General features: G+C 33.2%; 4 protein-coding genes and 1 long non-coding RNA gene across 5 annotated transcripts; 4 read left to right on the top strand and 1 right to left on the bottom strand.

The window, feature by feature from the left end:
* Positions 1–1960: 1960 nt before the first annotated feature.
* On the bottom strand, positions 1961–4019 carry LOC110227157. The gene is made up of 2 exons (XR_002330939.1): positions 2533–4019; positions 1961–2446 (listed from the first exon to the last, which is right to left on the bottom strand). It is a non-coding gene; the product is annotated as an uncharacterized LOC110227157 (long non-coding RNA).
* Positions 4020–9643: 5624 nt separating this feature from the next.
* Positions 9644–12050, top strand: LOC9310498 (GRF1-interacting factor 1). Its single transcript, XM_002874385.2, has 5 exons — positions 9644–9804; positions 9921–10025; positions 11100–11176; positions 11268–11352; positions 11434–12050. The coding sequence occupies exons 2-5, from the start codon at positions 9945–9947 to the stop codon at positions 11818–11820; spliced, it is 630 nt and encodes a 209-aa protein (XP_002874431.1). The 5' UTR covers positions 9644–9804; positions 9921–9944; the 3' UTR covers positions 11821–12050.
* A 6730-nt stretch (positions 12051–18780) lies between these two features.
* On the top strand, positions 18781–20370 carry LOC110227785 (zinc finger CCCH domain-containing protein 13-like). Its single transcript, XM_021023378.1, has 2 exons — positions 18781–19776; positions 19849–20370. The coding sequence occupies exons 1-2, from the start codon at positions 19006–19008 to the stop codon at positions 20065–20067; spliced, it is 990 nt and encodes a 329-aa protein (XP_020879037.1). The 5' UTR covers positions 18781–19005; the 3' UTR covers positions 20068–20370.
* Positions 20371–20410: 40 nt separating this feature from the next.
* Positions 20411–21061, top strand: LOC110227839. Its single transcript, XM_021023617.1, has 2 exons — positions 20411–20511; positions 20599–21061. Exons 1-2 carry the CDS (start codon positions 20413–20415, stop codon positions 20881–20883), a joined length of 384 nt encoding a protein of 127 aa, XP_020879276.1. The 5' UTR covers positions 20411–20412; the 3' UTR covers positions 20884–21061.
* Positions 21062–22666: 1605 nt separating this feature from the next.
* LOC9308387 lies at positions 22667–23262 on the top strand. Its single transcript, XM_002874384.2, has 3 exons — positions 22667–22731; positions 22837–22963; positions 23050–23262. The coding sequence occupies exons 1-3, from the start codon at positions 22693–22695 to the stop codon at positions 23202–23204; spliced, it is 321 nt and encodes a 106-aa protein (XP_002874430.2). The 5' UTR covers positions 22667–22692; the 3' UTR covers positions 23205–23262.
* The last annotated feature ends 1143 nt before the right edge of the window (positions 23263–24405 follow it).

The following is a 24405-nucleotide window of genomic DNA, read 5'->3' as shown; positions in this document are numbered from 1 at the left end:
GAGTCTTAAATTTTCTATAGCAAATTACTAAGAAAAAAAAACTACAACTAAAAATCCAATAACAAATGATAAAAAGTTCATAAATAACAATTAATAAAATTATATTCAATAGTGAAATCATTTAATAAGGTATAGTAGAAATTAATAAAAATATATGACCTTAAATAGTTGTTTTTTTCTGGAATAGTTTTTGGTTTAAGGTTTTAAAAAAGGGTAATATTACTAACTAGCCAAATTTGATACATAAATTAAGAAACTAGCAGAGAGAGAAAATTATGTCGGAAAACAGCATGGACCCACCTTGTCTGAAGAGGTGAAATAACAAAATCATCCTCCGTTTGTTTTGAGATCTACAGTAGGCGACATTGTTTCGTGATATTTTTCAAAATAGCACGTAAGATCTAAATTTCACATGTTATATTTAACTAAAATACATGCTATTTAAAAAACGTAGTGAACTTTTAAGAAAAAACATTATTACGTAGTGTTTTTTTTTTTTAAAAACATTGTTACGGAAAAATTAAACTTGAATAGAATCTTTTTATAAAGAAATAACATGTGATCTTAATAAAAACCATGAATTACTAGAAAATAAGAATCGTTTTTTAAAGAAATTACATGTGATCATAATAAAAAATGTGTATTACTACAAAATAACATGATAGCGAAAGACATTAAACTGAATAGAGTGTTTTTTCAAAGAAATAACATGTGATCTTAATAAAAACCGTGAATTACTAGAAAATAAGAATCTTTTTTTAAAAAAAATCACATGTGATCATAATAAAAAAACGTGTATTACTATAAAATAACATGATAGAGAAAGATATTAAACTGAATAGAGTGTTTTTTCAAAAAATATCATGTGCTCTTTATAAATAACGTGTAAAACCGGAAAATAATATGATAAAAAGAGATATATTATTCTATCACATGTAATTCGAGAAAAAAACATGTTATAAAGGGCATGTGTGTAATTTCACGTGTTTTCCGACATCCAACAGACAAAGCTGTAGCTCATGGCTATTTTCTTAATTCTTTTTGAATCCATGGCTATTTACTATAAATTCTCTTTAAAAAATCTTTAAAATTTTTTTGGATAAGTAGTTTTTATAGAAACTAGAGTTTCACATCTAATTTTTTTTAATAAACAAAAAATTATCAAATAAATACGAAAAATATTTCACATCATTTGAATTATAATATGTTACTTTTCACATACATACCTTATTTTTAATAGTTCTTAATTACTTTCTTCATCTTTCTACTTAAATGATCATTTATAACAAGATAAATCACCCATGATAGATAAATGTTATCGAATAATTATGTTTTGTGGAAATATTAAAGTCTTGAGTATTTAAAATAGTTATTATAAATATAATTAATATAATAAGATACAATTTAAATCGTACATGTTATATAATATTAAAAGTAAATCGCTATTTTTCGTAGAACAAGAAAATACCTATTAAAAGAAATAAGATAACATATTAAAAGGTAATTTTAACCATTAAAATCAAAAACTATATTTGGGCGATAAAAATTTTATATAAAATCTGTTGTGATAGTTTATCATCTTATTTTATCATATGAAATATATTTCGAATAACATTTCTTACAAGATTTTAGTCCAAAAACATTGCATACAAGATTTTGAAGTTGGGAGTAGTGCCATTGGATAAGTTTCTTTTATAATTTTTTTATATTACTGTTTTGCTATATTTCTTAGGAATCTTATTCTAGGTATCAACTTTTAAAGAGGAATATTGTCGCTAGAAAAACAAATAAAAAATAAGAGTTTTGTCAACAACCTTATTGCAAAATGTTGAATGATGGATTGGACATGACTTTCGGAGATCATGTGAGCTTTTGGGACCCAATTTCTTAATTATTGATCCTTCATTTCTCACATGTATAAATCTTCTCGTATTTGAAATTTTGACAAATAGCAATGTGATTTTTTTTTTTTCGTCTGAATGATTCCATTATATTATACGAGGGGTAGAATACGGTTTTAAAATACAACACCGACAAGAGTCAAAACTCTTTTGGAAACTAAGCCGGCGGAAGACATAAATATCCCTGGGAAACTAAGCTCAAAAGAGGGAAGCAAACTATAAACCAAAAGGTACAAGAAGGTAAACTCAAAAGGAACCCAAAAACTAAATCTGAGACTCGAAACCATCATAACCCGCAAAATAATTCCAGAGAAACGGTTGGCGTCGGAGTTGAAACCAAGAAACATGAGCCTCAAGAAGAACCAACCAAACATGCAAACTCCAATAGACCGGAGATCCCGAAGAAGAACGAATCTGAAAGCTCAACCAGCAACAATCTGACAGAACAGAGAGCGAGATCAATCCAAAAAATGAGCACAGCAACAAACACCATCATGCCATCTCCACCATGGAAATGAGCTCGAGCGAAACTAGGCACAAATAACCTTCGAAAAATGGCTGGGGATAAGTCAAAGAGGAGCACCAACTCTTACACGCGGACAAAGCGAACCAATCAAAACCACCTACAAACCTGAACCGGTCACGACCTCGCAAGAGAAGAACTAGTGAACGAAACCACTGCTGTGCTTAGAACCCAACAACGAAAACCGAAGACGGCTTCATAAAAGACCTAGTAGATGCACCTACAACGATGTACCATCCGAGAGACAAACCCCAAACACGAACCTAGCCCACCAGAACCCACACATAAACGAGAGGAAGCAAACAGCGAAGAAGAACTAGGAACCCAAAGCAGAGAGTTAAAACAAGCAAAGCACTAATCCGGAAAGCACAGCAAAGCCATACAATAAGCCGTAGAGTTAGAACCCAATAAAGCAAAACTTAATCTCTGCCCAAGCCTAAAGCACCAACTAAACCTTCAACACAAACTACAAGATCTAAACCAAACACAACCAACGAAGAGCCAAAGAAAAAAGAAGCATGAGAGACAAGAGGAGAATTGGGTCACCGAGAAAACAGAGCCGTTGTTCAGATCAGAAGAAGCCATAGATGCTCCAAACACAATGAAGCAAGTGGTCAGGGACAAGAAGAGGCACCACACATAGATTCGATAGTGAGAACTACGACTCCATCATCACCATCAATCAAAAGCCCTTTCGATTCCAGTCTCCTAGAACCAAACTCCATCAGATCTGAGATTCAACAATAACCCAAAACAACTCGCCAAAACTACCACACTTCCAAAATCGAAGAAATCAAAGACAATAAATGAAAGAGAGGACCGACGCCGACGCTGTGGGAGCCGTCACGCGCCGGTCAGATCGTGGCCAAGACGAGGAAGATGAAGAGCAGCGATTAGGTTAGAGAGAGAAGGAAGAGTCGGGGAAAAAAACGAGATCTTACTAACCACTACGAGCAACAAATTGATTCATAGTCAAACTAGAGGAGATACAAACCCTTATTTGAATCAGTCTTGTGACACAAAAAATGTAAACAAAACAAGTTGTTCAAGACGATTCATGTAAACTCCGGTGAAATGCCATCATGTAGCAATAATCTATCGTGCAAGATGTGATCCAACAAATCTAGTAAAATCAATCAAACAATCAAAATTTTTATGATTTCTTTCTACAAAGAATCTTACTAACCACTACGAGCAACGAATTCAAAATAAAATAAAAACACCCTCAAAAGCTTTTTTTTTGTATCCAAAAATGAGAGAAGAATTGCAGGAGACTAATCCAAATAATTAATAGTCACAATTAAGTGAAATAATATTTTTATATACATTATATATAGTTAGAAAAATACTTTGCACTGTTGGTAGGTGGAAAACAAAAAATATTTACTTTACTTCAATAACATTGTTTGAGATAATAGTATTCAATATAGAGCATGCTTGCATATTTTTCTTGTCAGATATAGAATCTAACATTTGCTAAAGACACATCTAAATACTATAATACATTTAGACACATATAAATACCATACTATAATATATTTAGACATAAGAAAAAAAGAGAGGCAAAAATAGGTGGATTATTCTTGTTTTTTATTAGAAACTGAAACCTAATAGTACTGTCACTTGCCATTAAGCATTTCTCATTAGTTATATAAACCGACAATTAACAAAACTTGCCAAATTTTAGACAAGAAAAGACATAAAATATACGTGGACATCACATGTTCGACACATCGTAGTTATGTTGTTATGGTCATTTGCATGTAAAATGTGTCGTTCTCAATTAATTTCCGTGCTCACTTTAAACCCTTCTTTGAAAAATCGCTAGGCGCTAGTCAGACACTTGGTATGGGCCTAGCGATTAATCGAAAAATCAGATTATAATTGGGGATTAATCGGAGATTAGTTTTAGGATTATTTTAATACTTTTAAAACATATTAATCAAATATTGTTTTCAAAATTTCAGTAAACACATAAAATTGTATTTTTGAGATAAATTTTTATGATTTTTATTACAAATTTATGATTTTTATTAAAATTTGAACATAAATTATTGTAAAACATCACAAACTCCCAATTTAAATGATTGAATAACAAAAATAAAAAGTTTTTAATAATTGCAATCTAAAAATAATCGAGATATGTAAAATTAGGCGGGGAGTAATCGGATTAGGCGGGAAGTAATCGGATTAGGCGGAGAGTAATCGGGTAACTGATTTTTTTAGGGGATTAGTCATTAGTCGAGGCGGATAGGGTAGGCCTAGCGATTAAGCGAGGAGTAATCGGGTCTAGGCGGGGATTTTTAGAACATGGCTTTAAACTGTAAATCTATACTCTATCTAATGATTTTATTTACTTTATTCAACCATTCTCATGGTATTATGTAGCAGAAGAAATCTATTTTGGTCAAGTAAAATGTATAAGATACATCACATTTTTGGTACAACTGTGTTAACTATTTTCAACTATGTATTTTTTTTTCTAGCGAATAAAGTGTTAAAAGAAAAAGAAATCAGTTTCAGTTTTTTTTCTTTCTTACACTTTTTCTGAAAAAAAAAAAAATTAGTATTATTGTTAAACAATAAAAATAAAGAAAAAAAAATTAAGATCGTGAAGAAACTAGAATCTCTATGTGATGTCATAACTGACAAGAAGTATTATTTGGACAGAAGCGGTCTTTAAAAGATCGACGCACATATTCTTCTTCAACGTGATTTCCACTTTATACGTATAAACAACATTTCATTTCCTTTGCACAAAAAAAAACGTATAACATTTCATTTATTGTTTTTTTTTTTCTTTTGATAATAACATTTCATTTCATTTATTTTTTATTTTGGTTTAACATTTCATTTATTGTTATTAAGAAAATTTACGTAATTTTGTTTTTGTCATCCGAAATTACAAAAAAAAAAAAAAAATTACGTAATTTCATATATCTATAACCACAAAATATCTTAATTACGCCGGATCTTGTAACTTGTAACGTGAGGTTACATGAAAAATATATAGTACGATAATAAGTTACAAGTTGCTGCAACACTTTTCTCTTTAAAGAAGATTCAAAATAAACCTCAAGTTAATTATAAATTCTATAGCTGTTATATAAAAAATAAGGTAGTCTAAAAATAATGTCTTAATAAATAAGTCACTTGAACACCATCATCTAAATGTATTAAGGGATTCTTATAATAATTGTATTTAATATGAGAAACTTAGAGATAATCTAAAAGTTCTTAGAATGGCCAATTTGCTTGTTTTGATTTTTGATTTTTTTTTGGTCAACCATACAGATTAAATTAGAAAACACACTTCACAAATGGTATTGAGTATATGGTGGTGATTGTAATAGATCCAACGTCTCATCCCTCATATTTGATTCTATTTGAAAATCACATTAAAGTGTTTGATAAACGGAGCTATCAAAAATACATTTAAAAAGTTATCATGATATTAGTCTGTTTTGATCCGAATTCCTGTCTTGTTTGGAAAAGAAAACATTTTAATTGGTTCTTCAAATCAGAAAATAAAAGTTTGTAAAGAAACCATCCTCAAATTTAATCTAAAAAAACGATATTAACAATATGTCATAAAATTTAATAGTTGCTTTTAGATATTAACCAAAATGAATTTATGATTTGTTAGCGTCTCGGATTCCAACCATTAAATTCAAAATCTCAATTCAGAGTATGCAAATATTTGTTTTGTTATTGTCTCTAAGACATGATTAATTGGGAAAAGAAAACAATTCATTAATCCTTACAGATTAATTTAATGTTCATATGTAGTATTAATACTTAATTAAACAAACAAACATTAAAAGTTGAGCCTCCGTGGTTCATATATGCAGAAGGAATATCTCGGATCCATTTTTGGTATCAACGAATAAAGTGTTAATTAATATTTAACCACATCCACAAGAGGGTTTAACGTGGAATTAAGTATAACCACGCAAAGATAATATAGCTGTTAAATCTTTTTCTTTTTAAATTACCGACCATCGAAACGTACTTCAAGAATTCGAACAAAAAATAATGCAAGGGACTTATCAAATAACTCAAAAATTATTATTTAATTTTTCTTTACAAAAGCATTTCAAAAACTTTAGAGACCCTTTGGTCGAGCGTCATCAATATTAAAAATTCAAACCAAGAGCAGTGTTTTGATGGTCGATAACTCGTCTTATTGGTCGAGACAAGTGATCGAGTTAGTATTAACACAGTCCACCCGTTGTCCCAAGCTCCAGTTTTTGATACGGTTTCAGTTGAGAGCCGATATAGCCCAACCATGCGAAGAAATGATACTTGGGATTTGAATAAGAGAACATATGTCTTTGGGCCAATCAAATCGCATACTCATTCTGTTCTACAAAGATAGAAATTTACATTTTTTTTAACCTTTTAACATATTTTAAAGAGTATATTATTTATTGTTGTTTAGTAAATGTAGAATGGGTAAACTGTTTTAAATTTGACATTGAAAACACCAAATTTCTATCTTTGCGGGACAAAAAAATTTTCTAAAAAATTCATCTTTGTAGGACGGAAGGAGTACATATTTCTCTAATTATGTTCTAGGTGTTATTTGTTGAGAATGTTGTAATTAATTTATTTTCTAAAATTTATGATGCTTAAAGTTTTATAACTATGTAATATACCTAAAAATTTTCAAATTATATCATTTTAACACATTTTTATTTTATAGTTTATAATTATCATCAAATGACGATATACACGTGAAATTTTTTGTTTTATACAATCTTAACTTAATCAAGCTATATGCCTAATATTGATGGTGTTAAAAATAATAAAATGAGAATTAAACCGGTATCGAAGCGGTGGATTAATGATATTTTAAAATTTAATTCAAACTCGTCCCGCTATATAATCCCGTCCTGCAATATAATTCGCCATGTGTTATTTTAAATTTACAAACTCTTAAATTTGTATCCTTGTTAAGTTAAGATTTCCGTTCATTCAAATTTGGATTCATTTTGATATTATTTAAAATATATCTCTGAATACTTGTCTAAATATTTTCATTAATTAAGTAATTTATGTCTTTTTTTTAAATTTTGAATCACAATATATGCCGAAAAACAAATTTGAGATTTTTTAAAAAACTTTATATATTATATGATAAATATAATTTAAAACAATTAAAAAATCAAACAAAAATGATAAAGTGAATCATAATTTTTAATCTTAACTAAATCTTCTAAATATTTATATTATTAACTATGAAATATTATATAGATATCTAAGGTAATATCCGTTTGAAAGATATCCAGTGTAAAATCGACCCGACCCACAAGTGGTATTGTTTGTAAATTTTAAAGGCTAATGTTTTTTCTAGATTTATATGTAGAATTAAGTAGAATAAATTATTAAGAAAATACAGAAGCAATCCACTAATAAAAACTCATATATATTCTTTAATCGTTTTTATTAAATGTAAACACATGAATATTATTTTCGAAAAACTAAACAAATCTTTGTATTATATTAATGACCAAAACAATAAAAAATAAATTATTCTTTAATCTAATAATAATAACAATCTCAATAAATGCTTTTTTCACTTATGAACGGTTGTGTTTTTTTTGTCGCAATTGTTCGTTATTTTTTTTAAAACTAAAATATATATTTTTAAAGGTTATGTTTTTTAGAAAATTGTAATATGAATGTCTTCTACGTTTGCATCTTTTTCTTGCAACTCTACATAAACAGTTACAACCGCTTATTCGAATCATTGCAATATTTAGTTTATTTCACGAACAATTGCAACCTTTGGTTTATTTTATAAATCATCATAACATTTAATTATCTACCGTCGCGTCTCTTGGTGTAACTTTTTATAAATTATTATTTTTAATTTTTAATTTTTAATTATCAAAATATATTTAAATGAGATTGTAACTGTTTAATTGAACTGTTGTAACATTTGGTTTATTTGATAAATCATTGCAACTTTTGGTTTGATTTACGAACTTAAGGAACCGTTGAAACTTTTGGTATATCGCAAAATTTTGTTTATTTTTTAAAACTAAAACTATATTTTACGTTATGTTTTTTTGAGAAAGTTGCAATCTGAGTAAATGTTTTCTACGGTTGCATCTTTTTATTGTGACTCTTCATAAAACAGTTGCAACCGTTTAGTTAAATCATTGCAACATTTAATTTATTTTACGAATAGTTGTAACTTTAGTTTTATTTTATAAATTGTCATACCGTCGGTGTCACTTTTCATAAATTATTATTCTTAATTTTTAAATTTTAGTTACTAAAATGTATTTAAATGAGAGTTCTAAAACAAAAATGTATTTAAATGAGATTGTAACCGTTGAATTGAATTGTTGCAACAATTGGTTTATTTGAGGAATCATTGCAATTTTTGGTTTTGTTTTACGAACTATTGTAATCTTTAGTATATTTGATGAACCATTGCAACATTTGGTATATTTGACTAACTATTTTAACTTTTGGTATATTTGATATCTACTGTCGCGTCTCTCGGTTAAAGTTTGTCATATTTTTTTTAAAAAATTAATTATTAAATATATTTAAATAAATTTTTGTTACCGTTTAGTTTAAAATAGTAGCATTAGGTTTATTTAATGAACCAATGAACATTTTGGATTATTTATCAAACCGGTGTAACCTTTAGTTTATTTGATGTTTTTTTTCACTTTTCATTTGATATTTTTTAAACGATTTTTGAAATATTTTCCTCTGCGACATGAGTTCTAAGTCTTAATAATAGTAAAAGAAAACTAGGAAAATAATAAATTCTACTTTTACATCCCTATCTAAAATGATTTAATACAAGAGGAAAAACGTAAATATTATTAAAAATGTATGAAAATTATGCTACATATGTATATACACGTAAAATACACCGTATATAACATAAAATACGAAGGAGTAAAAGAGTCTTATTTGGTATAGAGTTAAGGGTTCAAACTTCAAAGTAATAATTAAATCAATGATGTGTATATATTGATATGTAGTAGTATATGTAAAGGTCTCACGTCTCTATAATAAAGTATGACTCGTCACGTGACCTCCTCTTCTTGGCAGAGGCAGAGATAGGATGAGACAGAAAGAAACCAACAAAACCAAACCCCAAAACCCAAGAAAAAGAGAAAACTCTCTCTTTCTTCTCTCTCTTTCTTCTCTCTCTATGTCTATTTAAGAGACTTCACTGTCTCTCTCAGTCTTTTAACGCAAAACAACTTTTGTGGAAGAGAGAAAGCGAGATAACACAACGCAGAGATACACATCTTCAATAGTTAAGAGTTTTCTATATACAGAAGCAAAGAAAAGAGAGAGAGAGAGAGACAGATACAAAAGTTAATATCTCTCCTTCTCTCTCACTTGGTGAGACTTCTCTTTTTTCCTCTGGGTTTTGTGGTGGGGGTTGTCTCTATAAAAACCTGTATATATATATATATATTTATATATATTAATATTAATAAATAAGAAGGAATTATCAGGTTTTATATAAAATAGCAAAAGAAATGCAACAGCACCTGATGCAGATGCAGCCCATGATGGCTGGTTACTACCCCAGCAATGTTACCTCTGATCATATCCAACAGGTTCTCTTCTTCTTCTTCTTCTTCTTTTTCTTCTTCTTCTTCTATTATATTATCTCTTTCTTTTTCTTTATTATATGTTTCTTTGAATCATAAAGAAAAGTGATGAAATCTCTCTTGCAAGTACCTTATAACTTTTTCTTTTTATATATATTAAAAAAAAAAAAGGTATGTGAAACCCTTTTCTTTTGTTCTCATAATAACATATATGAATGATGGGTTTTTTTTTTTCATGGGTATAACTAAAATGATATTTGGTTCTTTTTATTCTTGTTTCCATGTCTTTTTTCATAGATAAATTAGTTTTAGTTTTATAACTTTTAATACATCTGTGTTTATGTTCGATAAATTCGGTTGGTAGAGATGCTTTGGTCTTTTGTTTTGTGCATCAGCTTCAATTTCTTTTATCATGTCACTAGATGATTCTTAGCCCACTTTTTTTCTTTTCCACAAAGATTTGGACCATTTGTTGTATTTCTTAACTTTTATGCTAATTAATTGTCTAAAACCAGACAAGTTAAGAAAGATTCCTTCTTTTAATGAAAATGAATTTTTAGGGTCCAGTTGTTTTAAGTTCTTGAAACATGTAATGAAAAATAATGTGTTCAAAACAGACAAATCTTGGGAACTGAAGATTTGTTTCACATATCTCGTTTTTTCTTCTTGTCTTGGTTTTCGGGTTCTGGAAGTTTCATTGATGGCAAAAACCACAAAGCCATTTATGTGAATATGGTGGTGGTCCTGTTTAGATTTGTTATCATTAGTAGATCTATGTGTATTTTCCAGTCCAAGTGTTTCTTTTATTGCTTACATGACCAGATATACTTTGTGGTCCGAAACAACATCTGGTCCTTATCTCTGTTTTATTTTTTGTGTGGTCCTCTAAATCTTTTCGAAGAAAATCTTTCATTACACTTTTGTGATGTTTCAACATTATTGTCTTTTGAGATAAGTCGGAATCTAAGTTACTGGGGTCTCTTTTTGAGTTTTTCTATGTCTTTATTCCAACAAAAACAAAAAAAAGTATGCAAATTTTATGTTTGTAACATTACTGATTAATGAGAATGTTGATTGTAGTACTTGGACGAGAACAAATCGTTGATTCTGAAGATTGTTGAGTCTCAAAACTCGGGAAAGCTTAGCGAGTGCGCCGAGTAAGACACAACATATCTCCTTGATGATTTCACTTGTGTTCTGTTGAATAATAATAATAAATGATCAAAATGGTTTATTTGATGGTTACAGGAATCAGGCAAGACTTCAACGCAACCTAATGTACTTAGCTGCAATAGCAGATTCTCAGCCTCAGCCTCCAAGTGTGCATAGCCAGGTAAACAGTTAAATCAGTAAAGTTTTTGAAATTTTGTTGTATGAAATTGAGAAACTATCATTGGTATTGTTTGGTTATTAGTATGGATCTGCTGGTGGTGGGATGATTCAAGGAGAAGGAGGGTCACACTATTTGCAGCAGCAACAAGCGACTCAGCAGCAACAGATGACTCAGCAGTCTCTAATGGCGGCTCGATCCTCAATGTTGTATGCTCAGCAGCAGCAGCAACAGCCTTACGCAACGCTTCAGCATCAGCAATTGCACCATAGCCAGCTTGGAATGAGCTCGAGCAGCGGAGGAGGAGGAAGCAGTGGTCTCCATATCCTTCAAGGAGAGGCTGGTGGGTTTCATGATTTTGGCCGTGGGAAGCCCGAAATGGGAAGTGGTGGTGGCGGTGAAGGCAGAGGAGGAAGTTCAGGGGATGGTGGCGAAACCCTTTACTTGAAATCATCAGATGATGGGAATTAAAAGAGTGTGGCACAAGGAATCTTAATGATGAAGCAGCAGCAGAAGTAGTAGTAGTAATAATAGGAGTCTTGAAGTTAGTGTGTTTTTGTTTAGTTGCTTGTTGAAGAAGCAAAGAACTCTTTATTTACTTTCTTAGTTTTTGTTATTCTCTCTATGTTTGTTCCCTAAAAAGTGAACCTCTTTCGTGGTAATGTACCATGTAAATCTGCTGGCTCCAAGTTGTGTCTTAATCTTAGTATGTTATTTCTCTGAGGCAGACTCTGTTGCTTTAACCAGGACTGAGTTTTTGGAGATCATTGATATTACCTAATTGGATTATAAATCGTTATGAAGCCTATATTATTGTTGTTATTCATAATTTTATTTTCTAATTGATAAAGTCTATATTATTGGTGCTTGTCGCTAGTGGCTCGTGGGTAGCATTTAAGCATGGGTCAGTGCTTGTGTCTACGAGCTCGAGTGATCGAGCACACATTCCACAATTAACACCAAAAGAAAAAGAGAAAAAAAAAAAGTCTATATTATTGTGGGATACGGACTTGCCCTCTATGACTAATTCGGCCTAAACAAAGATCAACTAAGTTAAACATGCTGTAAATAGGGGAAAACTGCTCATCGTGACAACAACGGCCCGTCAAGCACGCCGGCTCGGCCCGAATGAAGACGGTTCGGCCCAACGGGATGTCGGCTCGGCCCGATAACACATCAGCTCGGCCCATCATGGTTCGGCCCAACCCCATAAATTCGGAGGGGTAAAAAGGAAAAATCACAAGAGAGACAAAAGGAACCCTAGGTCATCTCCTAGCCTATAAATAGCAGAAGACACTGTTGAGAACAGGATCCGGACCTAAAGTCATTATCCAGAGAATTTAAGAGAAAATTGTTGCCTAGCTCATTTCTCTCTAACTTTCTGGTGTTCCATTCTGTATTTCGGTTTTCTGTTTTGTACTTCAGTTTTATGTTTTGTAACTTACTGTTCTCTCGTTCATCGTTAATAAAGAAGCTGCTCCGTTCTACCTAAAAACCCTTACATATTTATTGTTAAAACTTCGGTACAAACAATTATGGTGCAATGGAGATATGATATTGAGATTTACCATTAGTGTAGTTAAAATATAATTGAACACAACCGGTGCAGTCCATGACTCATATGACCTGCCTTAGTGGTCCTCGCAAGGTCCCATACTGCTGAAGACCCGACCTGGACCAGCCCATAGCCACCCACGAAGCTGCACTCAAACCAACGACCATATTCGGGTCCATTTATGAAAACTGCTACAGCCGACCAAATCAAGCGTATGTGCCATCACGTTGTCAAAGACCCGTGAAGAGAAAGAGGGTTTCAAACCTTCGGACCAAGCCAGAGGACTCCTAAGGAAGATGAGATATACATTGAATGCACTTTCCTTGTATATGCATATTTGGCCGCATCTCTTTCAACGGCTAGATCCAACCAAATTAAAGAGAGCTATTATATTTCAAAAAGAAGAGACACAAGACTTGCGATATTCAGCTCACGCCTATCTCTTCTTGTTCAAGCATTCCTTTTATGCTTTGCTTCTCATTAATTTGGCCAACGGCCCATATAATCTCCCTTTCAAATTGTCACAAAGTTAAGTTTCCTTCTTTATGCCCAGTGAACGTTTGTTATAAGCTCATTACTTTTTCATTTGTAATTCACGAATAAAATTAGAAATAAACTCGTAAGTTTTTAACACAAAAAAATGTGTCTTTTGTCCTTTGTGTTTTGCTCACACTTAAGACATTAGAAATTGTTTTCTAGTTTCTACTACGTAACCCTCATGAATCATTTTATCTCAAATACGTTTAATTATAATATTATATCAGGATGTATTGAAGAAAACATAAGTGCACGGTGCACCGCCATACATCAATACATCCCATTTAGAGAGCGTAATGTCATTGCTACGAATCAAACTATTACCTCCGACATTATGAGTCCATAGCACTTCACAATTGTATAAGTTAAGTTCTCATATCACCACCACAATAGTCCATACCCAATTTCGATCCGTGAATTCTACCTTCACTCAAGAGTCAGTACACTATTCTGGAAGACTTTTCGTCTTGACCCTAAAGATCACTACAAAAAAATTTCCCATGTTCTTTTCACTCATATTTTACTGAAAAATACTTCAAACACTACAGGAATTAAGGCTTTTAATAGCACAACATTATAGCGTTTTTTATTTTTATGCTATAATTGAGTATAGAAAAACTATAGATAGCGTTTCCCAAAAGGTAAATGCTATGGTAAGTTGAGCGCGAAAAATTATTTCAGAGTGGCACTTAGTCTTGGTTCTATTATAGCATAGGTAAACTTAAAACGTTATTGTAGGTTAACCCGGGAACAAAATTTTTCATTGGCTCCAAAATGGGAACAACAAAAAAAAAAGGAAAAAAAAACATGAGATAAAAAAAGAAAATGAGTTTAAAAATTAGTGTTTTCTTCTACTCGATCTCGTCTCTCTCTCGTCTCTCTCATCTCTGAAAGTCGAAATCTGAAACACCATAGATCCCAATTAGCTTGATTCTTCCACTATCGATCCCGCTCAGTCTATTCCCTCTCATATCGATCGCCTAATTTGATACATAAGGTAAAAAATATATATGGGTTTTCGTTTTTGTAAACGATTTAGTTTTTATTTCGTGTTGGGTTTGCTCTGTTTCAGTTGTTTCTGAAGTAATTGGGTTTTGGATTGATGTTTGTATGATTGGAATCGATTTTTTTTATGTGAGTTTGGTGTTCGACTTTCAATCTGTGTTTTAATTTGCCTAATTTTTGTCTGCGTTTAGATCTGTCTGAAGCTAATTTGGTTTCCTAGCTTTTGTGAGTATAATCTTTTGTATGGAATTGACTCAGTTTTGTCTGATTGTTGTTGAGAATCGGGTTTATATAAGTTCTTATTTACTGTCTTGTTTGTGTGATGCATAGATTCATAAAAGTTTATACATGTAAAGAACATAAAAATCAATTATTGTGTCTCTAGTTTTATAAGCTTAATTCGATTTTTTTTTGCTGCTCTCTGGTCATTACCAGTTGCTGATGATATTTTGTTGACTTGTAATTGTGAATTGTAGTTGGATTTGCGGATCTGTAGTTGCGGCTCTGTAGCTGTTCAGTACAAGAACTACAAGGTATTTATAGCTTTGTAGCTGTTCCAGTAAAGATGAGTTGTGTTGTTGTAATGATTCTGATAATCCATGTCGTTTTTTTGTTTGCAGATTCTTGATTCATAATCTTCAAACTTCTTGTCCGTGCCTAACTTGTTCTTTGACTTGTGTAAGATATTATTTCTTTACCTGTTTGTTATACACTTTGTGTCTGATGTGAGTGTCTGATCATTAAAGTTATTATGATAATGTATGTATAAATTGGTGGTGGAGATTGGGTCGTATTGGTCTAATATGGACAAGACATGGGCTTGGCTTCCAAGGTATGCATCTCTCAGTTATTATCATAGGTTGTTTCATTTATAGTGATTCTGAACTTTGATTTTTTTCTTAAATTATTATATTAGGAATAGCCTTGAGTATGAGACTGGAGCAAAGAATTTTGTGTATGGAGCATCAAGTATTATGGGTAATCCTGCAGAGATTCTCTGTCCATGTGTCGATTGTCGGAATGTTTGCCATCAGCTACTAGATACTGTAGTGGATCATCTTGTGATGAGAGGTATGGATTTGAAGTACAGGAGGAATCCATGTTGGTTTAATCATGGGGACAGGAGAGAGAGAACATCTGCAGATGTTCTAACTTTAGAGGAAGAGGCTTATGACTTGATAAGGACAGCATATTTTGAGTCTGAAGTTGGTGATGAACATCCATCTGAGGCGTATACTACAGAAGAAGTAGAGTTTAGGGAAAAGTTAGAGGATGCTGAAACTGCACTATACTCAACGTGTCACAAGTATAACAAGGTTTCTGCAATAACGGTTCTTTACAACATCAAAGTGAAGAGTGGGATGTCAGAGAACTTCTTTGATCAGCTATTGACGACAATTAAAGACATGTTGCCAGAAGATAATGTGCTTCCAAAGTCCACTGCTGAGATGAAAAAGTTCTTGAGGTTTTTGGGTTTGGTTACGATGTCATACACGCATGCAAGAACGACTGTATACTGTATCGGAAACAATATGCTCAGATGGAAAGCTGCCCTAGATGTACTGCATCAAGATGAGAAATGGATAAACACAGTGGTGAGGAAAAGAAAGGCATTCCTGCAAAGGTCCTTCGGTATTTTCCTATCAAAGACAGATTGAAGAGGATGTTTAGATCAAAAAGAAAGGCTGAGGATTTGCGTTGGCATTCCAACAATGGTAGTGAAGATGGTGTAATGCGACATCCGGTAGACTCTATTACCTGGTCACGTGTGAATAATAAGTGGCCAGAGTTTGCTGCAGAACCAAGAAACCTTCGACTCGGTCTTTCTACAGATGGAATGAACCCCTTTTCGATGCAGAACACCAAATATAGTGTATGGCCAGTCTTATTAGTGAACTATAACATGCCTCCAACAATGTGTATGAAGTCCGAGAACATCATGTTGAGTTTGTTGATCCCTGGTCCAACTGCACCAAGCAACAACATCGATGTTTATTTAGCACCACTGATAGATGATTTGATTGATTTATGGAATGAAGGTATTGAGGTTTATGACTCATTTATGGAAGAGAAATTTACACTAAGGGCTATGTTGTTGTGGAGTATCAGTGACTATCCAGCATTGGGACATTGTCTAGATGTAAAGTTAAGGGGAAACAAGCCTGTAACGTTTGTGGGAAGGACACACCAAGTAGGTGGTTGAAGTTTAGTAGCAAATATGTGTATATGCGCAATAGGAAACGACTCAGGGCTGGACATCCGTATAGGCGCAAAAATTTATGGTTCGACAACACTGTTGAGAATGGGACAACAAATAGAATTCAAACTGGGGCAGAGATTGCTGAGATACTAAAAGATTTCAGAAATAATTTTGGAAAACCTTTGGATAAGAAGCGTAAGCGGAAAGGGTCTGCCTTGTGCCGAGGTGAGGTTATTGAAGAGGAAGAGTATGATGAAGACAGTGTTCAATGGAGGTGGAAGAAAAGGTCCATATTATTCACTTTACCTTACTGGAAGGTTAGTAGTGGTTTAGATTTGTTTAAGATATAATTTTGAGTAAATGCTGAAAATCTTATTTACTATGTGTTAGGATTTGCCGGTTCGTCACAACATTGATGTCATGCATGTGGAGAAGAATGTGTCTGACGCTATGTTGTCCACTCTGATGCAAAATTCTAAATCTAAAGATGGATTGAAGTCAAGAAAAGACTTGGAAGATATGGGAATACGAAGGCACTTGCATACAGAATCTAGGGTAAAGAAAACTTACTTGCCTCCTGCAGCTTATTGGATGTCAAAGGAAGAGAAAAGAAGATTTTGCCTTAGGTTATCTAAGTTCAGAGGACCTGATGGATATTGTGCGAATATCGCAAATTGTGTGACAGTGAATCCTCCTGGTATTGGTAATCTCAAATCGCATGATCATCATGTGCTAATGAAAAATCTGCTTCCTGTGGCTTTGAGAGGCTTGCTGCCAAAAGGGCCTAGGATAACTGTGACTCGAGTATGCAATTTCTTCCACCGATTATGCCAGCGTACAATAGACACAGAGATGCTAACATCATTGGAGACTGAGATTGTGGAGACAATGTGCCAAATGGAGCGTTTCTTTCTACCATCACTATTTGACATCATGTTCCATCTTCCTCTACATCTAGCAAGAGAGGCTCGTTTAGGTGGACCGGTACACTTTCGTTGGATGTATCCATTTGAGAGGTACAATTTTCTTTGATTTTGTCTATATTAGTTCTGTTTTGATACAATTAGATTAGTAACATTATGTTATGTGATTGAGTTGTAGGTATATGAAGACACTTAAGGGATATGTGAAAAATTATGAAAGGCCAGAAGCATGTATGGCTGAGGGCTATTTGGCTGGGGAATGCATAGCCTTCTGCTTAGATTTTCTAAAGAATTCTGCACCGGTTGAAGATGCTGTAAAGCGAAATGAAGATGTGGAGGCTGATGATATTCTCCTTGAGGGTCGGCCACTGCAGAAGGCTACTGAAGTAAGACTTTCAGACAAAGAGAGAGATATAGCCCATTTGTATGTGTTAATGAACAAATCACTTATGGAGCCCTATGTTGAGTAAGTAAAATTATGTTTATAACTTATATCTTTATGAAAATTTATATACATGAAACTGTAGAGCTGAATCTTTATAAACAGGATGCATTTAGAAGAATTGCAAGCTAATGATGTCCGGTGTGAAAGAAATGAAAATGTACTATGGAAATTGCATACAGAAAGGTTTGCACAGTGGATAAAAGAAAAGGTCTGACTTTTTTTTCTATACTTTAGTGCTTAAGTTTCCTTTACTTTACTTATCTTCATTTTGGTTTTAACTAATTCTGTAATTTCAATTTGTAGATACCTTTTAACTCAGAGGCTCACTCTAAGAAGCTGAGGTGGCTGGCATTTGGACCAAGACATATTGCTCAAAGCCATAAGGGTTTTGTCATAAATGGAATTCGATTCCATACTGATGATGTTAAGCGGGAGACTCAGAACAGTGGAGTGACATATGAAGCATTTTCTATATGTAGAGCTAGTGCACGAGATAGTAACCAAAGGGCTGACGTAGTTACATACTATGGAGTGATCAGGGAGATCATTCTTGTTGACTACCACATGTTCCATGTTCCCCTTTTCAAATGCAGTTGGGCAAACACAGGGAATGGTGTGAAAGAAGAAGAAGGATTCACTCTTGTAAACCTCCATCTTAGCCAGACGGCGTTTCTCCGTGATCCATACATATTGGCATCACAAGCAAAACAAGTGTTTTACTCTAGAGAGGATGAATCCTCTCCTTGGTATGTAGTCATGAGGGCGCCACCAAGAGGATATCATGAGTTAGATACAGAGGAAGAGTTTGTCACAGCACCAGTGTATGACCAGCAACTTGAAGATTTGGAGAATCAGTCATCTGATGATGAGAGTTACTGTGTTAGGGATGACTGTGATGGAGTTATAGTGGAAGATTAATATCAAAGTACAAGCTAGGGAATTGGCTACAGCTTTTTATGGTATAATTTGTGTTGTTGTGTTGCAGGAAGTCATGGTTACTACGAGAGGAGGAGAAAATCTCCGCCGCAGCAACCGGCAGGCGGGAAAAGGCTGGAGTTCTCTTGTTACCAAGAAAATCACCAAGAAGCCAAAGAAAAAGAGTGTTGAAAAGTTGGTTAAAGAAAAGTCAGCTAATCAGGTTGAGGAACAAGTAGTTGATGAAAGTCACAAAGAGAAAGAGAAAGAAATGGATGAAAGAGGAAAAGATGATACTGTGCAAATGGATGAAGGGAGAATAGTAGATGAGGAAGAAGAGGTTGTAGAATCTGAAGGAGAAAAGGAAGCTGCAGAAGACATGCCTGTAGAATCTGAAGGAGAAAAGGAAGCTGCAGAAGACATGCCTGTAGAATCTCAAGGAGAAAAGGAAGCTGCAGAAGACATGCCTGTAGAATCTGAAGGAGAAGAGGAAGATGCAGAAGAACTGCCTGTAGAGTCTACTGAATGTGACAAAGAGAATGCTGGAGATGATACACAAGTTGCTCCCCAGTCTATTGAAGGTGACACTGTAAATGCTTCGAATGGAGGAGACTCAGCCAAGACCACCAAGAGAACAAGGGGCAAGACCAGGATGCGTAAACTGGCTAAAGACGAGGATGCCAAGCTTGAGGTGGATTTTTCATGTCTTGGTGAACATTCTGGAGCTGGCTCAACTACACTTTCATCGTTTCTTGGTGTTTTGGTGAAAGAGCATGTTTCTGTACTACTCAATGACTGGAGAAAACTCGATCAACAAACAAAGGACATAATGTGGGAGGAAATTCAGGTATAGTGTATTATAAGTATATGTCTAATTATCCAAAAAAGGTACTGTCATTTAACCTCACAATTGTTGTAGGGGAGGTTTAAAGTACAGGAAGAGTGGCAAAAATATTCTCTTTTTAAGCAGATGAATTGTATATGGAGGTCAGCTAAATCTATTCTTGTGGGCGAAGTTCGAGCTGCGAGCAGTCACGCAGAACGATTAGCGCTTAAACCAAGCAACATCCCATCTGTAACCCAATGGAATAAATGGGTGAAGAGCAAGCTTAGTACAAAATCTAAGGTGCAGTCTTGATTTTTTGTTTGTTTATGTCTTTGATACATGTATTTTCTATACATATATAGTAAATGTGGATATCGTTGTGGATTAATTTTGCAGGAGAAAAGTGAAATAATGAGGAAGCTGAGAAATTCTCAGATTCCACAGACAACTAGCCGCAAAGGAATGTTTCGTCTGGGAGAAGAGATGGTAAATTCTGTTTCTCTTTAGTTATATAAGAAGCATAAGTCATGTTACTCATATTAGGACTGCTTGTAGAAAAAGAAGAGTTCAGACCCTTCTAAGGTTACTAGAAGTAAGATATGGATAGAAGGACATACTCATAAGGATGGAAGACCTGTGAAGCCTGAATTACATGTGATGGCTGATGCAATGAATAGAGAAATCCAATGGCCACTTACTAAGATGAAACGCATCAGTCAGAATGCAGAGGTGCCTTCAGTGAGAAACTCGCCTGGGGTAAGTATTGATGTTGCTATGATTTGTTTTTCATTTTAATGATGAATTTCTGATGACTGTGTTATGATTGTGTTATTGATGTGGTAGAATGGAAGTTCAAACTCTGGTTCCAGCAATGGGAAAAACAAGAAGTGCTTCCTCTTGGATTGCAAAAATCCTGGAAAAACTGTTGCAGAGGGCCGAGTGTGTTCAACTGATCCTGCAGACAAAGTCCATAACAGACCCTTAGGACCAAATGCTACGAAGGTCTGGGTTGTTGTTTCATTGATTGATAATGCTAAAGTGTGGAGGCCTTCCTCAGAAGTGCAAATCATAGCAGATGCACAAGGCACAACCGTTGCTTGGCCTAATGACAAGATAGTCTATCTCTGAACAATTTGTGTTTTGTCCTTTATGTCGAACAATTTGTTGTTTCAAGTGTCGAACAATTTGTTGTTTTAAGTGTCCAACAATTTGTTGTTTCAACTGTCAAACACTTTGTGTTTTCTTTTATTACATGCACTTGACTTTGTTTTCTCATGTTACTAATTATATGTTATCTCTTGGCAAACATATATTAAAAACAAAAACACATATTTAAAACATTTTAATTGGAAATGATTTTAAAGATTTTAAAGATTTTTTAAATGATTTTCGAATTTTATAAAAAAAAGTTAAAAAATAAAAGTAAATAAAAACAAATATAACCCAATAGCTCAAAAAGACATAAATATTTAATTATAATATTTAGGGTATAGGGTTTAGGGTTTAGGGTATGAAATGTATGGTTTAGGTTTTTGGATTATATTTGTTTCAAATAGTAATAATATTAATTATAACAAATGATAACATAAATAATATTCATTTTTTAAAATAGTTTAGGGTATAGGGTATAGGGTTTAGGGTTTAGGGTTTAGGGTTTTAAATAGTAGCTAATATTAATGATATAAAGTATACTATTATAACAGAAATGAATTCAATCATTTTTTTAATTATAACATCATTAATGTATTTCAACAATATGATTTACACAATAAAAAGGTTAGTGTGCATGTATTATAAGGGAATCATATGTGTTACCTTCAAATTTCTAAAAACATTGCAAAATATTTTTTTTAAATTGCGAAAAAATTATCTAATCATGTAAATAAATCATAAACATATTAATTCATCAATATATAATTTTTTAAAATTATATAAATTGTAAAAACACATTTTTATGTCTATAAACAAAATAAGCCAATCATAATGTTTCACTCGGATTGCTGATGTGGCGAGATCTCAGCCATTTATCTGATCTAATACCTGATCAATTTACTCTATCCAATCATAATGTTTCACTCGGATACATGACGTGGCGACATCTCAGCCTTTCAAATGCTTTGGCGGCTGCATGTTTAAGGTAATCTCATCCGTTCATCGCCCAACCCTTTCTTCCTTTAATCTCATCCGTTCATCGCTCTGGGGCGAGATTCTCTTCAACCCTTTCTTCCTTTCCTCGACTGAGAACAAAATTCACAACAAAATTGATTCAGATTAGGTCTTCTCTTCGCTGATTCAGAAAAAAATTCTCTCATCCTACTTCTTCAAACCTCAAATTCATTGCCATGTCTGACTCGAATATGAGAGAACCAAAGCAGAAGACGAAGAATAAGAATGGTCTGTCGAATCTAACAAATTGTTTATGTGTTTCTTTTGATACCATTATAAGAGTTTTGTTCAACTGAATCTAACACTTGTTTATTTGTTTGACAGTAAAAACCCTAGCTTTCTCACCTTCTCTTCCTGAGACAAACATCAACAGATATCACCTTCTCGATAGAGTTATATGCTTCTCCCTTTTTCCTCATATCTCGCTTTATCGATTCTTAAATTGATTAATACTGCTATTGTTTAGACATGAAAATGGTGATTTTAATTAGCCTGAGTAGTCAAATTAACAACATTTATTTGAACTCCAGATTAGTTTGAGCTTGATTCTTATTTGGAATCCAGATTAGTTTGAGCTTTATTCTTATTTGGAATCCAGATTTGTTGATTTTTAAACATCCGAAATTGAATGAATCGGTAGATTGTTAAGTCTTTTTGTTTGTTTGTCCTTTCCAATTGAAGTGAGTATTAGAAAGGTTGAGACTTTAGACCAATCTGCTTCAGCTTTGTTTGAGATGTGTGGTTTTTTATTAAAAGTGTTGGTTTTTCGTGATGTTGCAGACACCAGAGACTGGGATTAAGACAAAGGAGGTAAAAGAAGACAAGGATTAGGTTTTAATTCAATTTTTCCTTAATCAAAGTTAGTTTATAGCTTGAAGCAACTGTCTTGTTTGTAATGATCTCTGGTTTATGTAGTCTTATGAGGTGAATTCGAGAGGAGTTGAGATCTTCTCCAAAAGCTGGCTTCCTGAAGCTTCTAGGCCTAGAGCTTTGGTTTGTTTCTGCCATGGTTATGGAGATACTTGCACGTTTTTCTTCGAAGGCATGTTTGTTTATTTTTCATAAATAGCAAATGGTTTGTATGTTAAAATGAGGCTTGTTTGATTGCTAACTAGCTTGATTTTGCAGGAATTGCAAGAAGATTGGCATTGTCGGGATATGGAGTTTTTGCTATGGATCCGGAAACAAAAAGTCTCAAAGTCGTTTCACCATTTTGTGAATTTACGATGTTTCGGTTTACAATGGAAGTGGAGGAAAACTATAATGGAAGTGGAAAGGTGTAGAGGCTAAAGAGACAAATTTTATGTATTTTCTTATTTTATTTTTTGTTAATAAACAAATTTTATGTATTTTCTTATTTATTTTTTTGTAAAAAAATGAGTATAAAAATACGTATAAAAATACTCTTTTGTACAATGCATCATTTGTATAAAATGTATAATTTTATATGTACAAAATACTGTATATACCTTTTAAAATCTTGTATATACGTATCGGAAATTATACGTATATTATACTTCTACAAATATACGTATAAAAATTTACGTATTTTACTTCTACAAAAACGCTATCTATACAAAATTATACGTATTTAATACTTTCATACGAATGCTATCTATATAAAACTATACGTAAGAAAACGCTATCTATAACCATATATTAACTGCTATTGTAATTCATAATAGAATAATTAACTATATATATAGCAAACAACAACCGCTATTGTAAACTTAAATATTGCGTTTACAAAACCGCTATGTATTAAAAATATACCATAGCATAAGAAACAACCGCTATATAAAGTATCAGACCTATTATAACGGGCGGAGATACAGCGTTTCTAATAACGCTATATGTGGATGTCGGATTCACACACTCAAGTATTTTATTAAGTAGGAAAGATTATTCTTGAGGGACAAAAAATGAATATGTAAAAAGCTTATGAATTGCTACAAAAATTGCTATATATTTCTTTCTTGAGAAGAAGATCCCCTTTTACATGGCCATTAGCCTTCATATTTATACATAGAGAATTGACATTAAAATGAATAATTAAGTACAATTATTCCCTCTTAAATGCGTCCGTTTTGATTCTTCGACTTTAATGCTCAACGTTTGAATTTGAGTTGACTCTGATCTTCTTGGGCCTCGCCTTCTCGGCCCAAGTCTCCTCGAACTGACTTACCCGTGTCCTCTACACCGAACTCGTACCACAGTGCAGTCACTTCGGATTCTCGAAGTGGTGATAACCATTTCGACCGTTCCTTTGGCTCATGGGCTCAACGGGTTTTGCCCTTTATGGGCCATTATCTTGACTACGTGGCAATCTTTGGTTGGTCTCGTACTTCTGGTGCGGGATCCGACACCAACAATTAGCCCCCCAAGTTCTTCGAAGTGCTATTCCAATTCGGAGGACTTTAAATGCTCAAGTGGCCAAAGATTGCGCTCGAGAATCTTTCTGATTTTCCGCCGAAAATCTCATCA

This window comes from Arabidopsis lyrata (genome assembly GCF_000004255.2).
Source record: "Arabidopsis lyrata subsp. lyrata unplaced genomic scaffold ARALYscaffold_6, whole genome shotgun sequence".
In the NCBI taxonomy this organism is placed as follows: Eukaryota; Viridiplantae; Streptophyta; class Magnoliopsida; order Brassicales; family Brassicaceae; genus Arabidopsis; species Arabidopsis lyrata.
This window is presented reverse-complemented; position numbering and strand designations above follow the sequence as displayed.

What these genes read in the sequence shown, in the direction of transcription:
- LOC9308387 (XM_002874384.2), top strand. Translation starts at nt 22,693, where the DNA reads ATGTTGCAGACACCAGAGACTGGGATTAAGACAAAGGAG. An exon ending in CTGGGATTAAGACAAAGGAG is followed by an intron (nt 22,732 to 22,836) that starts GTAAAAGAAGAC and finishes TGGTTTATGTAG; the next exon opens with TCTTATGAGGTGAATTCGAG. An exon ending in TTGCACGTTTTTCTTCGAAG is followed by an intron (nt 22,964 to 23,049) that starts GCATGTTTGTTT and finishes TTGATTTTGCAG; the next exon opens with GAATTGCAAGAAGATTGGCA.
- LOC110227839 (XM_021023617.1), top strand. Translation starts at nt 20,413, where the DNA reads ATGGCTGATGCAATGAATAGAGAAATCCAATGGCCACTTACTAAGATG. An exon ending in CAGTGAGAAACTCGCCTGGG is followed by an intron (nt 20,512 to 20,598) that starts GTAAGTATTGAT and finishes TTGATGTGGTAG; the next exon opens with AATGGAAGTTCAAACTCTGG.
- LOC110227785 (XM_021023378.1), top strand. Translation starts at nt 19,006, where the DNA reads ATGGTTACTACGAGAGGAGGAGAAAATCTCCGCCGCAGCAACCGGCAG. An exon ending in TAATGTGGGAGGAAATTCAG is followed by an intron (nt 19,777 to 19,848) that starts GTATAGTGTATT and finishes CAATTGTTGTAG; the next exon opens with GGGAGGTTTAAAGTACAGGA.
- LOC9310498 (XM_002874385.2), top strand. Translation starts at nt 9,945, where the DNA reads ATGCAACAGCACCTGATGCAGATGCAGCCCATGATGGCTGGTTACTAC. An exon ending in CCTCTGATCATATCCAACAG is followed by an intron (nt 10,026 to 11,099) that starts GTTCTCTTCTTC and finishes TGTTGATTGTAG; the next exon opens with TACTTGGACGAGAACAAATC. An exon ending in CTCCAAGTGTGCATAGCCAG is followed by an intron (nt 11,353 to 11,433) that starts GTAAACAGTTAA and finishes TTTGGTTATTAG; the next exon opens with TATGGATCTGCTGGTGGTGG.